Source organism: Cygnus atratus, chromosome 1, assembly GCF_013377495.2.
Source record: "Cygnus atratus isolate AKBS03 ecotype Queensland, Australia chromosome 1, CAtr_DNAZoo_HiC_assembly, whole genome shotgun sequence".
In the NCBI taxonomy this organism is placed as follows: Eukaryota; Metazoa; Chordata; class Aves; order Anseriformes; family Anatidae; genus Cygnus; species Cygnus atratus.
Window position 1 is genome coordinate 200113017 of NC_066362.1, and position 17819 is coordinate 200130835.

The 17819-nt window shown below is 37.7% G+C and overlaps 2 protein-coding genes across 4 annotated transcripts in view; both read left to right on the top strand.

The window, feature by feature from the left end:
* Positions 1–17819, top strand: part of CTSC (cathepsin C) — a 770970-nt gene that overhangs the window by 644725 nt on the left and 108426 nt on the right. The window lies entirely within an intron of this gene.
* Positions 1–17819, top strand: part of GRM5 (glutamate metabotropic receptor 5) — a 278573-nt gene that overhangs the window by 230719 nt on the left and 30035 nt on the right. For all 3 annotated transcript variants that reach the window (XM_035542529.1, XM_035542530.1, XM_035542532.1), the window contains exons 5-6: positions 5014–5182; positions 9023–9149. In XM_035542529.1, coding sequence (XP_035398422.1) covers positions 5014–5182; positions 9023–9149 — 296 coding nt within the window. The remainder of the gene's footprint in view (positions 1–5013; positions 5183–9022; positions 9150–17819) is intronic.

Genomic DNA, 17819 nt, shown 5'->3' on the forward strand with positions numbered 1-17819 from the left:
ACAGGCCCAGTGACCTCAGCCGCTCCTCGTATGTCTTCCCCTCTAGGCCCTTCACCATCTTCGTCGCCCTCCTGCGGACACTCTCCAACAGTTTAATGTCCTTTTTGTACTGTGGTGCCCAGAACTGCACACAGTACTCGAGGTGAGGCCGCACCAGCGCAGAGTAGAGCGGGACAATCACTTCCCTTGACCGACTAGCAATGCCGTGCTTGATGCATCCCAGGATACGGTTGGCCGTCCTGGCTGCCAGGGCACGCTGCTGGCACAATTACTTCATCACCTTCCAAATAAAGTCATAACAAACACTTGCATAACAGATTAAGCTATTAATTCATATTGTGGTGATATAAACTAAAGTGAATTTAAACAAAGCTCATTTTGTGGATAATTTAAATATCTGAGAGTTTTGTTTGTTTGTTTGTTTATGACATACATGCAGTGTCCATATAGAAGTGCATATTCAGAATAGTAATGAGATTTTTTTCCTAGGTTTCTGCCTACTGAACTGTCAGAAGATGAACAGCAAGTATGATAGCATTCAAAGTATATATATTTATCCTTACAGTTCAGTGGATTGATTTCTGCCTCATTCACTACATTTATTCCAGTTTGATTGAAGCAGCCCTTTCTGTCTGCTTTATTGGGAAAGTTTTAAATATCTATGTGCTGACGCTATGTAAACAGATGACTAGCGGGAAAACTGTTTATGCTGTGTATTCATTATTTAAATTCTGTATTCTCTCAGTAATGTGAATTAAGACAAAATCATTAACTCCAGTGTAATGTTGGGCAGGAAAAGGAAATTCTATTGGTCACAATATTGCAATATTTCAAAAGTTTTCTGCAATTTCAGATTTTTTTTCCCCATTTTATTTGAAAAAACTGTAATGTCAGCATTTTCCCCAAAAGACAGCAGGCCAGCCACCTACAAAACAGTCTGCTTTAACTAGTTCTCTGGAGACACATATTTCAGAAATCTTCGTACTCAGACTCTAAGGAACTGCACCATGAGCTGGCAGGAGAACTCAAACACAAACTGGCAGAAATCCAGGAAAAATTTGGATGGAAATTTATTTTCAGCACTGTTTTGGTGAGCAAGGCTGTCTTCCTTTAAACATTTCTATTTTTACCAATAGCTGAATTCTGAAGAAAAGTGCTCAGTCTGGATTTTTCTGATATAATATTTTAAAAAGACTTTTCTTAAAAGATTCCCATTTGAATTTAGTGATGTTTGGATGCAGTGGATTGCATCCTACCTTATTCCTATCTCTTTTTCACTCATTTCTTGCAGAAAGACTGAAGACTTCAGCAAACAAATGACATGTAACACCATACACCAATGACAACATCTACATTTTTCAAAGAGACCTATATTGTTACCTTTTCCTCATGTAGGCATGCTTAACAATAACACTAATTCCATTTGTTGCAAGGAATTTAACTGAATGTCTTTTGTCTCTTTATATTCAATATTAAATTCTAAGGAACACGATGAAGGAATCATATTCTGTATAGTTATTTGCTCAAGGCACTGTAGAGCATCAGTGTTTCACTGTAGAGCATGGGTCCTCCGTGTGTGTGAGATACAGTAGTGCTCTGTCTACTCAAACTAATTAAATGTGTGAGGGGAAAAATGTACTCAGAACTTGGTCATTTTAGAAATATGGGTCTTTGTTCCCTCTTCTCCTAAAATCGTCATGTGATTAAATCCAGACTATGTGCTTAAATTAGCCAACACTGAGTAAAAATTTACTGTTTAGTGTTTAAGAAGGGTTTGTAGTAAGCACCATCTTTAATTCCCAGGTTTTAGTAGTTTCTAATCATTTGAGCACTGTCAAATACTATGTGCAACAGCTGGGAGAGGGTGCAGTTGTACTGGAATGACTCATGTACCCTGTTCACTTTTGTTGATATCTGCATCTTCACTTTGTTAAACAGAAATTTAAATCCTCGCAGCTGATATGTGGTGCTGGTGTTAAGCAGGGAAACACAACATAAAAGGCCTTTCTGACCTAGATAGCTTGGGATTTCAATTTATAGCAAAAGGGTTTTGATACTATACATCAGATGATTAATCTCACAAGATGCTTCCAGTCCTGGCCCTATTCCAAAATCCTTTATCTATATGCTGAGCTTAAACAGATAGATAGTCTGGTGGAGAGCTTGCTTTAGGAGGGATAGAAGGCATGGGAAAAAAAATAATAACAAAAAAAGCAACATCTATGATTTCTTGGGGAAATAACAACTACATGTAACTACTATGGAAATTCCAAAGAAAAAATTGAAAAGGCAAGAAAAGACAAGAAAAACAAGATACTAATATTTTGGTTTTGCTACCAACAGGATAGGGATTCTCAGCAACTTTGTGGCACTTCTGATTTGAAACAAGTGTTTTGTACTGCGATTAGGGTACTGCTGGAAATGTGTTATTGCACCATCTGGTCTCTCCTGTCCTAAAGTGATAAACTGTCCCTGCGGTAACTCAAGAAAGATCCAGGGAACCAGTGATTCATGAACTTCCACTGTAGAAATGGACTTCCTGAGTCTGGCTATTACTATCAGTCCACCGGCACTGTTCTTGTCAGAGGTCTTGTGAGAGACACTACACATTGAGGCAATAGGTTTATTTAATTTGTCAGGTTTCTTTCCAGTATTCCCCCTGGGATGTATGCATGGAACTACTTTGCAGCTAGTGGAGGGATAATTATTTTAGTTCCTGTGGTCTGATGAGCATTGGCAGTACTTTTGTTCATCTGCCCATAAAACTCTGAATTGACAGCTTTAACAACGCAACCCTCAGAGGAGTGTTTTGATGTCCTGACAATGCTGAATAAAGACCCCACAAGGGATTTTGGGCTAACTTTTGAGTTAGTCTGTTTATCCTTGAACAAACTGTGTCTGTGAACCTCAGGAAAAAAAAAAAAAAAGTTTTTAAATGTATAAAATCAACCTGTTTATTTGGGTTTGTGTATGCATTATCTGAAATATATTAGTTTGTGTCAGCTTGGTATTCACTTCTCTAACTTTCACAAGGTAGCTGAGTCTCAAGGCTGCAGACACTTCTTTGTACAGGATAGAAAGTAAGATACTCTAAATCTAGGATAATCATATTTTTCTCTTCCTAGCTGTGTTATCTTTCATTTCTTCTTGTTTTGGAAAGATTCAAAACTCTCATGATATGGGTAACAACATATCGCCCATTCAGTCAGGCTCCACTTCCATTTTCTTTCACAGGTTGCTTGCAGTCCTGATCCTGACCTGTGTGTGACTTTGGCATTGACTCCCTCACATAGTTTCTCCACTGAGGCAGTTGGACTTTATCTCTTTGTTTAAAGCATTCTAAGATCCATGGATGGAGAAGAAGAAGAGTTTTACTCAGAAGAGTTTTACTGTATATATGCACTATGTCAGCCTGGGAAAAATATTGATGTTATAGCATGATTACTGCTTGCCAGCCTCAAAACCGTTACCTCAAAACTTATAAGAGATCCTTCAGTACCTTATTTAAGAGACTGTATGATTTAATGGGTTGGTTCTTTTCATTATCTGTACATTGGGCTTCATAATGTGTACTCTGACAATATCACTTTTAATCCAGCTCAGTCAATATGCTTTCTCCTGGGGACTAATTTTTTTGCCTGCTGCCAGGAAAACATAGGCTCCTCGCTTATGATTCATCCAGGTTTTATAGGCCTATGATGGCATTCATATTCATTTTCTGTCTATATTGTTTGTTTATTTTTCATCAGTGAGTATAATGTTGCTTAGTGTGATTACTGCAGAATTCACTGAAAAGGAAGTAAAGAACAGATAACGTCATTACTTCAGGAACTGCCCAACTGTCTAAGCATGAATTACAAATAAGTGCCAAAAGAACTGACCTGTACGGCAGAAAGGTGGCCTGGTGTTCAGCATGTTAGTAGGAGGCTGGTGAATCCTAGGCTGCTCCACAGACTTTCTTTAGGACCCTGTGGGAGCTAATAAGAAAGTAAGAGGAAGAGGGAGACGGAGAAATGTGAACCTGAACACTGGGATCAGCTTTGGCTGTACTGTTAACACTTGTGTTAATAAAGGTCAAAAAGGTCTTACCCAGAAGCAGCCTAGAACTCAGGTATGAATAGTCTTTCCCTTCCATACTGTATTCTATGAGGAATTAAACATGTTCTGATCACTGAGGTATTATTTAAACGTGAAGTGGGTTGTGTGGATGGATGATAATAGCATTTGATGCTACAATGCTGTGAAAGAAAAAAAGAAATAAGGAAGCAGTGCCTCTTGGTCGGGTCTCCCTGAAGACTCCAGCAAGTCCCAGAGTCCTGGAGTCTGTGCCTGATGGATGATGCCTGATACCTCTCCAGGTATCACACCAAATTGCATTATGCAGTCGAAGTCTTTTCATTCTGCAGGTCTAGACTGCTTCTATCTCACTTACCTGGCTTAATCTCAACAGCTAAATGGGCACTTGCAGACAGTGAGGAGCATTTGGTATTGGGAATCACCATCATGTGTTTAGATTTCTCTGCATCTGCTATAAAAGGGACCTAGAATAGCTGAGGTTCCCTACTTAGTACATTTCAATGCCTAAAGTTAGAGAGTGTGAATCTTGTCTTGTTTCATTGTTTTCCTTTAAAAAATAAACAGTCTAAAGAGCTCAGTCATTTAGCCTCTGAGGGTTCAGTGAATTTTCAGGGTCTCAGAAGAAAACAAGTTAAAATGCAAAGGAAAAGAAAGATGGTGAGATCAGAAAAGAAAATATATGTGTATATATATACAGGGAGAACCTCAAGGACAAGCATAATGCTGGAAATTTTTCATTTACTTTTAATGAGCTTGATGTTGACTGTATGGTGTTACTTTAACGTGAAATGTTTTGTGATCATAAAATCAGAGAATGGTTTGGGTTAGAATGCACCTTTAAAAGAACATCTAATCCAACACCCCTGCCATGGGCAGAGACATCTCTCACTAGATCAGATGATGCACTCAGCTTATTTTCCCTTTGTGTTTCCAAAGATACGAAATCATGAATTTTAAGAAAATGGGCAAAGACTACTTTGATTATATCAATGTTGGCAGCTGGGACAATGGTGAGCTGAAAATGGATGATGATGAAATATGGTCAGAGAAAAATAATATCATCAGATCTGTGTGCAGTGAACCCTGTGAAAAAGGCCAGATAAAGGTAAATATTTTCTTCATTTATTTCAGTTGTATGCATAGCCATGAAATTTGAAAACAAGATTTTCCTGACTCTTGCATGGAGACAGTATCATCTATCTTAATTAAAGTGTACAAACTTATGTATATGGTTTTTACTCGGATCATAGTCATCTCACTGTTTTCATGAATTGCTATTTTCTTGTACTCCTACATCTATGAACTGTTACCTTTTTTACACTTTTATTCCAAATGCTTTAGAGCAGGTTTTGCTTTTTTGTTTTATTTTCTTTTATTTTGTTTAGTATTTTATTAATATCTGATTCAGCAGAGTGCAAATCCCTGACTGGGATTTGTCAGTACAATTGCAGGTAATTCATAAATAATAATTGCTACTAATTCAGTGCTAGACATAGGCACCTAAACTGGGACATTATTACTCAGACCTTGAATCTGTGGTATCTTCAGAGAACATCAGTAACTACTGCTACTTAGAACTACAGCAAAAGTAAGTAAATTTTAGTAACTTTTTTTTTTTTTTAATCATACCTGTTTTATCATTTCCTTTCTTCCTTAGGTTTTAGATTTTTCCTTCCTCCCTTTCCTTGTTGGTGTAAGGAGTAGGGGTGCACAAATCTGTCATATGTTAATGGTACTCTGTTATTCTTGAGCATCCTGTGACACTAATGATCTAAAAATGCTGCAAGTCCTTGGCTTACCTTGCAGACATTTACAAGAAAATTCATGAACTGAAGGGATGAGTAGGGACAAAAATGTGGCTAAGACTGGGGCGGGGGGGAAGGCAATTTTAATTTCTGACATTTCACTGGAAGATGAGCAGGGGCTGATGGGAGGCTGACCATGCTCTGCAACACAGAGGGTGAAACTCTTCTCAGTCTTGTACAGTTTTAGGACAGTTACCATGATTTATTCACTAGCTGGTCTTTGGCAGTCAGTAAACGAGTTTCATCAGATTAAATGCATGTGTCTCCAGTGCATGCATATAAAGTTATATGAGATTTTCAAACTTTCTTTATAGTCAGCGGAAATACGTAGATTTTTCAAGATCAGGAGTCCTCTCATTCTCAGTTAGGATTTAAAAATAGATAAGATGAATCTTGATATAGAAGCACTTATTTCTTTTCACTGTCCAGCTGGGACAGTTGGTTCAGATAAGAACACACTTTCAGCAGACACATAAAGGAAAGTGGGATGAATTACACCCACAGTAATTAATCACAATTTTACAGCATGCTAGCCTGCTCCAGCTACAAAGACATATTTGAGAGGATAGATATGGACAAACAGATATTATTTCAGAACAGGATGGCTCTGAGATCCTCTACAATGTTTCCACAGCTCAGTTGATGGGAAGTGTCTTCATTAACCTTCATTAAGGTTCCTTCCACCTTCTGCTTATGCTTTCAAGGAAACTCCCAGGAGGATTCTTCCCTGTCAAGGCAGTTCATCACACATATGCATATATTGCATTATACATATACTTGAAGTCCTGTATCTGAAGTTTTCTTTATTCTCTGCTTTACGCTGTTGACTATAAATCTCAAAGTTTATGTTACAGTCCTTTATCTTTATGGCCTTCACAGATGGTGGGGAAAGCTTGACCTTGAGTAACTCCATGGTGGTTTTCCTACAGAATCATGTGGGACCAAGTTATTATGGAGGAATTTGAAAGTTTCGTGCAATAATATGCTCTTACTCAGCAGTATTTGGTATATCCATCTGCAAGACAGGATAAAATCCAAACACAACCTAACTCTATACATTTGAAATAATGCAAAGACATACAATTATTCGAATAAGTACAGGTTCAAAGAATTAGACAATGAGAAGAAGAGGGTGAACTATTTTTTTTTTGTATTTTATTTTTCTTAAGGGACAGAAAAGATTGTTTTATTGTTAAAAAAACACAAAAATGTTCAAGAAATGACCAATAAAAGGACGAAGAAGTAGTTGGCTAAATGATTATATACAAAATATCTGACATGATTCTGAGTGGTTGAGAACAATTTTTTTAATTCCTAGAGAAAGATACATAATCACAGTTAGTGCTGGGAAAAAAAATACTCAGTGTACTAGTTTTCTGTCAGATTTGTCAAATTCTAAGTCTTTTAGAAGAAATTTAAGAAGAAGTTGGTTTGTTGAAAAGTTTAATAGAAAACCGTAAATGAATTGTTTTGATTAAATTGTTTTAATAATACCCTATGGTTTCTATTTTGACATTTCACTTTCTTGAGTGTATCAGACAGTGTAAAATGATGATTTTTATAATGCATATTTTACCAAAATATGTCTAAAAATTAGTACAAGTTTTCTGAAAAATTATTTTCCTGAACACAATATATTTTAAAAAATCACATTTTTGGCTTTTTCTTTCATTTTGAACTAGAACAAATCCAAAGATGTGAATTTTTCTGGAGGACCAATATGCTGCTTTGCAAGTAGCTGTAGTCTAAACCCTTATAGAACAAATCATTTATGCTCTTGCGGCTTTTCTCCAAGTTTAGCTATTCAGGTGATTTTTACCTCTTTTCATGCTCTACAGTTTTAAAAACAAAACCCCAAATTGTAGTTTTCAAGTCCTCATGTTGCTGATGAAGAGATGCAAATTAAACGTTTTTTCACTGCTGCATTGTAAAAAGCAATATGAGCAATACAGTACTTTTCAGTTACACTCCTTTGTATTTCCTTTATTGAAATTGTTATAAAAAGACATTTGGTTTTGAAGTCCCCTTCTAAATTAATCATTAAAAAACCAGCCACCCAAAATGTAAGTCAACCTACTTCTTATGCTATAATTGGAACTATTTGTTTATAAATTGTTTGGAAAGAACAGAGAGACTGGGAATACTTTTCTTTCAAAAGAAAGACATATTGACAAGAAGCACAGATGTTTTCAATGCCCAGAGATGATAAATAAGGATCTTGAAAAATCTGCATCTCAATCATGAGTATGCAATATCATTTGGTAGCAAATTATAAAACAAGAAATCAGGTCAGATGTTAAAATGGATGAAGATAACATTCTCACTCCTAAATGTTAATTAGAAATGCAGTAATCTAAATGATTCTGGAAGAGGATGCTCAGTTTAATGTTTGGAAAAAATCTGTTTTAGCAAATTACTCACAACTGGATGAAAAATAACCACCCAAAAATCTTTGGGTAATGAATGCTCAAGCTCTTCTCAGTGGTGCCCAGTCGCAGGACAAGAGGCAATGGGTACAGACAAGAACACAAGACATAAGGAAGCATTTGTGTTCTGTGGGGGTGACAGAGCACTGGCACAGGTTGTCCAGAGGTTTGTGGAGTCTCCCCCCTTGGAAAACCCCATGGGCTTTTGAAGTCCTGGGCCACCTGCTCTGGGTATACCTGCCTGAGCAGGACAAGTTGGACCAGACAGCCTCCAGAGAGCCCTTCCAACCTCAACCATTCTGTGATTCTGTTAAATAATGTTGCTGACATGATTCCCTGTATTGACCACAATGGAGTGAGTTATACGTCTTGAGTATCATGCATTGGTTTCTGTTTGCACATCGACATCTATGAAATTTTGAATTTTACTTATTTTCTTCAAAGAGAGGGAAAAATCACAGGTTGTGGTTCTGTAACCCCATCTATACTTTTGTTCAGTTGATGTTTTTTTTCTACTGGTACGTACATGGTATGAAAACTGAGAACTTGGGTCATGGTTTTGGATAAGCAAACATATCATGAAAAGGAGTTATCTTTAAAATAAAATTTAAAAAAAAATCTCTCAAAAAAATAAAAAAATGAAATCAAATTAGCAACAGGGGTAGCACGAATGTATATTTGTGTTGCTAAACCAAATGTTGATTTTTGTCTCAGGTGATCCGTAAAGGAGAAGTCAGTTGCTGTTGGACATGCACCCCTTGTAAAGAGAATGAATATGTCTTTGATGAATACACATGCAAAGCCTGCCAGCTCGGCTCCTGGCCCAACGATGAACTTACAGGTAAATAGGTTATGGGTGTGCTTATGTTGTCAATCAAAATGTTCATCTGTTAAGCTGAAGAAACAAAAGCCATATATGTGAGTATGAGGACTGTTTCAATCAGATTGAACCAAGAGATAAAACTGAAATTTGAATTAAGACTGGTATTTGTCATCTTGCCTCAAGATCCAGGAGTCTTTCATTTAATTGAGCTGCTCTCTAAAGACATGAATTACTGGATCTAGAAATAAAAAATCTAATCCTTGTTTTGAATTCAAAGCTGTCCTAACACCAAACAGGTGATGTAAATCATGAGCTTCATCAAACAGGTAGAAAAAATGAGTCATCATTGGAAAAGTTATTAAGGGAGATCAGATTTTAGATGGTTTTATTTTCTTCCCAAGCAGGCACAAAAGAGTTGTGTAATATCTCCTTTCTACTCTGAACTAGTAGTTGCAATTACTGCTTCTGTCAGCATGAGTGCTCCAAACAGACTTAGGTTTGCAACAGTCCTTTGTTCACCATGGAGTCTGCTAAAATATAATATTTGTGTTCTCCTTTCCATGGTGTAGATCTCTATGCTCTTGCAGAATGCCAGTTTGCTTACGTCAGAGGCAAAATCGCTGTAACACTTGTATCCCACAGTCCTTCTTCTTTATAATTAAAAAACAGAATTTGAGTATGCAGACACTTAGAGCACACAGACACTTCAAAATGCTGTTCAGGGATCAAGTTTTCATTGTGACAGACTATACAAAGGGAGAAGAGACAGGCTTTTTCCAGAGAAGCTCGCAGACTTGGTTTACTTATTTCTACGGACGAGGGAAGGAATAAATGAGATGAAAGAGAAGGAAGACAAAAGAAAAAACACTGCTGGATGAATTTATGTAAGTGAAAGAAAGTCAAGCAAGGTTTGGCCTATAGATAGATTTTTATCAATGAAGTTAATTAAAATAATTCCCTGGTATGGAATATTACATTGTGGTAATACAGGCTAGGATACCTAATTACTGCAAAAATATCATTTAGTCATGAAACTGATAGGGGATTTATCAGAAAATTTCAAATATGAAACTTCCTTTGAGAAAAAATTTTGAAGTAAGAAAAGTGAAATATCAATAAAATAGATTTGTAAGCTCTCCTCCAGCCCTGGTCCCAAAGCCCTGCCTTCCTGAGCCCTTGGCAATCACACAGATAATCCCTCTCACATCAGGGAAAGCTTTCTTATGTCATGGGAATGGTAAAAAAGGAGAAAAAAGCACTGACCCATGTGACCCTTTCCCCCAGTGCAGACTACACAGGGCATGGTGTAAGCTCAGGTTCACATTCCAGCTAGGCCATCCATCAGAATCCAAGACTCATCGTTGCAGGGACCAGGCCTGGTCAAGCCTGGTCAACTTATGAAGATCAACTATTGCAAACAGTCAACTCTTCAAACACCAGGGCTCTTGTCTGACATGTGGCAGATCCCAGATCACATGTTTGTTTCAATGAGCACCTGAATTTTTACCCAAAGTAGATCAACTGGATCAGCAGCTGCTAACTAGGTTAGGAGGGAAAGCTCTAAGTGCTTAATCTGATCAGCAGAGGGTCCAGTTCTGAAACATGGGTGATGGGAACTGCCCGTTGACTCAGAGAATTTGGGGTAATTAGCCTTTATGAACTGTGCATAAGGCAAAGTGAAGAGAACAGCCACCAGGGTAGCCTTGGGGTTCAATGCTTTCTCCTGGTTCCCTAGGGCACTCAGGTCTTGGCCTCAGCCAAGGCATTAGTCTGGGCTTGTGGGAGGATTTATCTTTTGAAGATATTACTTTGCCCTCAGGACGGAAGAGCAGGAGAGGGTGGCACTTTGAAAGTCCCTGTAGGATGAATCAACAGTTTTCTACCTAGCTCTGATTATTTTAAAGGAAAGTAGATATCTTTAGTCAAGCCAACTGCTTCATATAATACATGTGCTGCTACATTTTGAAAACCATTCATCTGGCTTTAGACATGCATTTTATGCCTTTACAGGGACCAAAGCTGATATGCACACATAAAACAACCTCTTGGACATCAGTGCCAAGCAATGCTCCTCAGCAGATCTAGCCCTTGCTCTTCAGCCAGGAACGAATTCAGCAGACAGTATTTGGACACTGAACCCCGCTAGGCTTCCACAAGTACTGCTGTATGCATTCCTGGTAACAGGACACCCATCATCATAGCTTCATGGCTCTGTAGTTCCCATCTAAATTACTATTCACATTATGGCTGGATCTGGTTGTATTTAGCCTTGTATCAAAAACAGATTTTAAAAATTCTATTCCCAGTTTATCCATACAATATATTGAGCTGTATATTTTTATGATCATATTTATAGCCCCAACTTTTGCAGCTTGTAAAGAAACTGCCTCTCAGTCTAACCTTGTTTACAGCATAACATTTAGTAATACATGTGAATTAAAAGTGAGGAGAGGGAGGTGTATTTTGTATTCTAGTTAGGAAATTTCCTGTTATCTTTACAAAGCATACACCAGTCTCCTTGAAATGTCCCTACATCTGATACTGCAGCAGTCCATGCCTCTTTTCTGCCAAATAAAGCCATATCTTAGGTAAGGTTAGCTCAACAAGGCTACACATAAAAAGCTCATTGGAGTAAGTCTTCCTTGCACTGTCACTTTCATATGAGAGTCCTGGTTTTGCATCTCCAGTAAATATATCATCCATGCAACTGAGAAGGCTTTCAATGTGGCACAGCACCTCACCGTCTGCCAGAGATCTAAACTTAGATAAAAACATTTTTGGAATGCTTTCTTGGATCACACAACAAAACATTACTTCATCTTTCTTGTGTTCAATGGCCAGCATCACTTTTGTGCCACCAACATCAATATATAAAACATGTAATGGCTAGGATGTTGCACACAGAAAGGAACAGAGTTTAGTGTTGTTTTTTCAGCCACCTGTGGAATATCAGAATTCAGATGCAGGAGGGGAGAAGACAGAAGGGATGCAATACATGTAGGAAAACAAAGTTATTCTCAGAACAGAAAAAGAGCTGTGAGATCTCAAGTACAATAAGGCTTAGCAAGTCCAAAGGGAAAGACAAGTGGGAGGAAGAGTTTCTCTTGATTAAATCAGTTACTGGAAAATATCTCCATCTAGAAGAGAAGCTGAGGCTAGAAAGACAATGTTTAGCTGCCAATATTTTATTTCCTCTTAAATGTTTTTCTCATCCCTTGTGCACAAAACGTTCCCCAGGGAGCAGGCTCTGCCTTGAACACAGACTTAATAATTCTTTTTTCCTTTTCTCCCCAGTCTACGTATACCATCTCAAAATGAAATCCAAGTCCATTTCTTCCTCCTGCCTTAGTGTCAAGATGTATTTTTCAATCTACTGTAGTTCCCTTTCTTCCTCATGCATTGTGTTAAAAACACCCATACGTGACAGGAGTCTCTACTTCACACAGGAGTCAACTAGTGTGGCTGAGGCATATTCAATTATAGCAGGAGAATCTAATGGTTTGACGTCCAGAATTATATACCCTCTTCTCCACTCTTTCTCATAGTACTTCATGGTGTTACTTTCAGAGCAGAAGGAAAAGAAATGAATGCTAGGTGTATTTAGATGTAAATTAAGGGATTTTCTTGACATCTCTGGTCCAAACCTCAATGCAATGAATTCTTCAGTAGTCTGATGAGGACAGCTTTTTGGTTCTCCAAGAAAAACAGCTTACTTTGAGGACATGACCTTCTGCATTCAGAAGGGGTACCTTGGGAAGACCAGACAAGCAAACCAGCAATCCATAGCTTTGTCAATGGCTGTAGGAACATCTTGCACCAGTTATCTCTAGTGATTGTTTTAATGGCGGCTTTAAGGGGAATTTGGGAGTGGAGGGAAGAGACAATTACTCCCTCTTTCTGTGATTCAGGGACAACACACAACAATAACAGAAACAGTTTTGTCTAGTAACCTCAGGGATAATAAAGAAAGCAGATGATATTAATTAAGTGACATTTGGATTATCTTCAGGCTGTATTGACATTTTCCTCACTCCTTGTATACTCCAAATATGCTGGTTATTTGATTTTCTTAATTAGATTCAAATGAACATAGGAGCTGAAGTATTTTACAGTTCTTGAAAAGTTTTCGTTGACATTCATGGATAAGGCTATAGTCACAAAAATTATTGTGTTAAATTATTGTATTAGTAGTTAAATTACAGTCACAAATATATATTTTGCTATAGTCACTAAAAATTCTTACACCTGATAAGATGCAATACGCCCAGGACAGCAGCATTATTTAAGCTTCTTATTTGAAAGTGCCAGGTAAGAACTGGAGCATCCAAACAATCCCTGAACAGAAAGAATCAGAATCCCTGAACCACCTCTAAGTGACACAGTCATTTCAGTGGGCTCTGAACACACTGGTTCTGTATCTTGTTCACAGCATGCTCTTTCCCAAGCCTAGGCTTGCACTGGTCTGCACTGAGAAATGCAACGGAATGGCTCCCTCATCCTGCAGGCATTGCTTGTGCTGTCAGTGAGATCAGCAGAAAAACAGGTAGCTCCAGGAGCTCCAGGAGCCCTGGTGCACACTGCCCATGGGGCTGAGGGCAGGGGCAATATTCAGTATTGAAATATGGCACATCCTTGCAGGGGTTGGCTGGTTCTTCCTGCAACCTGCCCATCTGGGCTGTGATGTGGGGGGGTCTGAAGCCTGGATGTCTCATAAGTCTGGAACCTGAATGAAAAATAACATTCATATCCGTGCCTGAAATATTTTCCCAAAGTAACTGCTTGTTGCTGTAAAATGGCTTTCTTCTATCACAGCTTGTAATAAAGTCATAACCATTGGTAATTTCGGCAATTGTCTGACAGTTGTGAGCATAAGGCAGAACACAATTTAGCCTGTGCTGACATTGATTTTTCTGCTGAAACATTATTAAGATCCTGCTTTTGATCATAATTACTAAGGCTATAATTCAGACAGAGGGTAGAGAAAAGACACTATGTTTTGTCAGGTTGATTTCAGCTTTATAGATACACATCAGCAGAGTTAAAATCAAATTTTCATCCTGATCTTCCACGTCCTGCCCTTCCTTTTCCTTTTTATTCCAAATGAAATGTAGCCATTTCCATAATTCCTTTTCACATCAGCCTGTTGGGAAAAAGCAGATGAGGATAAGTTAAGTGTTCAGATGGCAATATTATGACCAGGATCTCTGTCTGTCATTTTCTCACTTCCCTTGTCATTGGACTTGTGGACTTCTCTTCCCTCAGTTTCTTGTTTCAGGTAAGATGAGGATTTTAGATTTTAGTCTATTTAAATTCCAAGTATCTAGCATGAGCCACACAGCACTTCATGCCAATGTGAGCTGGTTCAAGAATGTTGAGCTCAATGAACAGCTCTTAGAGGTTCCTGGGCTGGATGAAGGGGGACTTGTCTAGAAAGCCAGAAGGATCCACTTGTAATTGTTCCTTACATTATGGAAAGTTTGCTGATCATGACATATTCTGAACAAAACATTTAAAACTCATGAAGACAGCATTTTTGGGGGGTGAAATTTAAATAAAAACATTAGAGCTAACATATGGATGTACCAAATTGTTGCAATTCATCAGTTGATCAAATCACTCTGCACATTTGTTATTAAGGAATCATTCCTCATGTGGTAGCAGAGAAACTTTAACTATTCATGGCCTTGCCTTTTGCTAGAATGCAGAGCTAAATCATTATAGTTGACTTGCTTGAAAATAAACCTCCTGAGATGCAGAGGCCCCAGCTGTTGCAGTTTAGGATGTGACAGGTCCCAGCTCCTACTCTGCTGAGGATGCAGAAGGGACACGTGCTCAGTACTCAGCCTCACCCATTGACCACACAAACCCATGGATAGTTTCAGTAAATGTGCCAACCTAGGACCTGCAGCAGGTCCTAGCCAACACTTGGTCACCTCTACATGCTCTCCTGTTTTAGCAACTATGAGAAGTCCCACCAGAACAAGACAAACAGCTATTGATTTTAATATTTCAAATTACTAAAGCTAAAGCCACCAGAAGTTAGTAATGAAATGTTAAAAATGTCCCCTCTCAGCATAGCATGGCATCAATACACTTTAAATAATGTGTGCTAAGCCAGCCCTATGTGGAGAATCTTTTACACTACATTTGAACTCCTAATATTCATGAAAGAATCTGTGAAAAGCAAGGAAAAAAAACAAGTATTATGTTAAGGTGTTTTACTCACTGTCCAGGATGCTTTAAACCACTGAAAAATATACAAAACAGCAGAATTTGCTGCTCATTTTTCCTCTCCATGTGCAGAGTCAGTAAACTTTAGTTCATAGCATTGATTTAAGGGATTTCACTGAATTCCTTTCACTTTGCAGGATGTATCCTATTCACAAGCCTTAGTCTGTGATGCTTACCTTTAGAACTAGTTTAATTATATATTTTATATTGCCTACTACTAAAGTTATTTTTAGTGCTAAAATAACACAGGTTTATGGATGGTGAAGACACAGTAAAATCTCTTAGGTGTTGAGGCTGTAATAACAAATTAAAACAGTGTCATGACCAAATCCACAGAAAATGAGGACAATACTACAATGCCTCACATTTGTGAACTCTTATCCCAGACGAACTAATTTTAAAGCAATATGAAAGATCAGAAGTAAGTGATAAGTTTAGCTCTACAGGGAGAGCAGAAGACACTAACAGACCTATGATGGTGGTCAAGCCTTCAAGGGCTCTCATCTTATTTATGACACAATTTAGCCGAACCTTAAAGAAACTAGATATTCTTCTGGAATAACAGATTATTTTATTATTATTATTTTAATTTTTTCCCACCCAAGAAAATCTTCCTTATCTGTTATTTATTTATTTATTTGTTTGTTTGTTTTTATGCTCCTTTTAGAAAACCTTTCCCTAGTGTGTCAAATAGGACTCTGACATTTTATATCTGCTTCTCTTGCTATTCACATGGATGTCTAGTACCTTGCTCCCACTGACTATGTCTCTGGCTAGAGAAACATAGGGATAGTTTTATGTCAATTTTACTGGGGCTCTGGTCCCAGAAGCAGAACACTCCTGAGCACAGAGTACAACAGCTCTACACCTGCTCCAAATTGGACTGGCTCCTAACTGCCTTTCCAGAAGTGAAAGATTACCTTAGTACACTGCAGACCACAAGACAGGGCTGCTGGTTCTGTTCCAACTGCAGTTTATGAGCCAGCAAGGAGAGAAGACTTTCCAGGTGCTTGGAGATGTTGATGAAGTGTAAGAGCTGGGCTGTGGAGCAGAATCTTGTCCAAATGACCATTGAGTATACACTTATTTAGGGGATATCAGTGAGCTCTTTTGTTAGTATTTTTCATCATTTACCTTGGTATTATGTTGGTCATCAGCCTGACCTGAACAGTGACAGTGCTGTTCTCCCATATGTCTTTTACTTGATCCAGTTGCCACTTTCTGCAAAGTGCTGTTAGAAATGATTAGCTGCAAAACTGCTATATGAAAACCACACCAATCATTCTTTTATAAAGAATATCCAGTTCTTAAATCTTAATTGAAGAATAAATCATTGCATAGTTTAACATTCCCCTTTTCCCCTTGCTAAATACACCAAGTGATGTAGAAAAAAAAAAAAAAAGTTTTCATCTCTTTTCTCAGGTATTTTATTAAGAGAATGTAAAAGGGTAATAAAGCAAGGAAGGCATGAAATAGTCTGAAAACATTGAAAAATTCTAGGCTATATTTCACCTCTGTTGCAACGTTAGAAACTGTGCAAAAGTCAGACTCTATATCATTGTCTGCATGTAAAGGCCAGTTGTCAGGTAAAAATGTTTTCTCTTCAAATTTCTTATCCAGGAATCTATAGTAGCATTAGAAGCTAGTAACAAATTGTTTCTCCAAAACATTTATTAAATTTTGGTGAATCTGGAGATGGATTTAGAGGTCACATTCATAAAACTTGTGGAAGAACCCACATGGGGTATATCTTCACACACCAGAGTATGCTTTCTGGTATTCACCCTTCTCCCACTGGTATAAAATAATTTTAATGATGCCATTCCTGTGCTACATTAATCTTGATGAGGTCAGAATGAAATACCCTGTTGTCTCCCTCACTCTATATAAGTAAACCCTTTAAAACCAAAAGGAGTCAAATAGGTATTTTCAATGAATGCTCATGGGAGTGTTTCATGAAAATCTAAATGTCTTTGTTACGTTAAGACATAGCAATAACTTTATTATTGCAACAGAAAGCTTTTCACACCAAAGCAATTAAAATACAAGTGGCAAATTAATCTGCTTTCAGTAACTAAGAGCAAAATTTTGTTACTCTGGATTGACTGCAAATGTGTATCCTTTAACTGCAGTAATGTCAAAGATTTAGTTACCCCAATTCTCTTGATGTTTCTGCAGGAATACAGAATTATTTGCCTTGTACTGTTGCCACAAAATCTATTGATTATACCAGTATATTTTGGTTGCTTATATTTTTCATAACCTTAATTGTATAGAAATATAGAATATGGAAATAATGAAATGACAGAAGATCTAATTGTAATATTAATTAATATCATTTTCATGGAAATATTTTTACCATTAAGAATATCAGTTACAGCCTTGAAAATACTTTAAGCTTCACTGAAAAGAAAAGGCAAGGACTAGACTTCTGTCATGTAGAAAATCCCCCAAAAA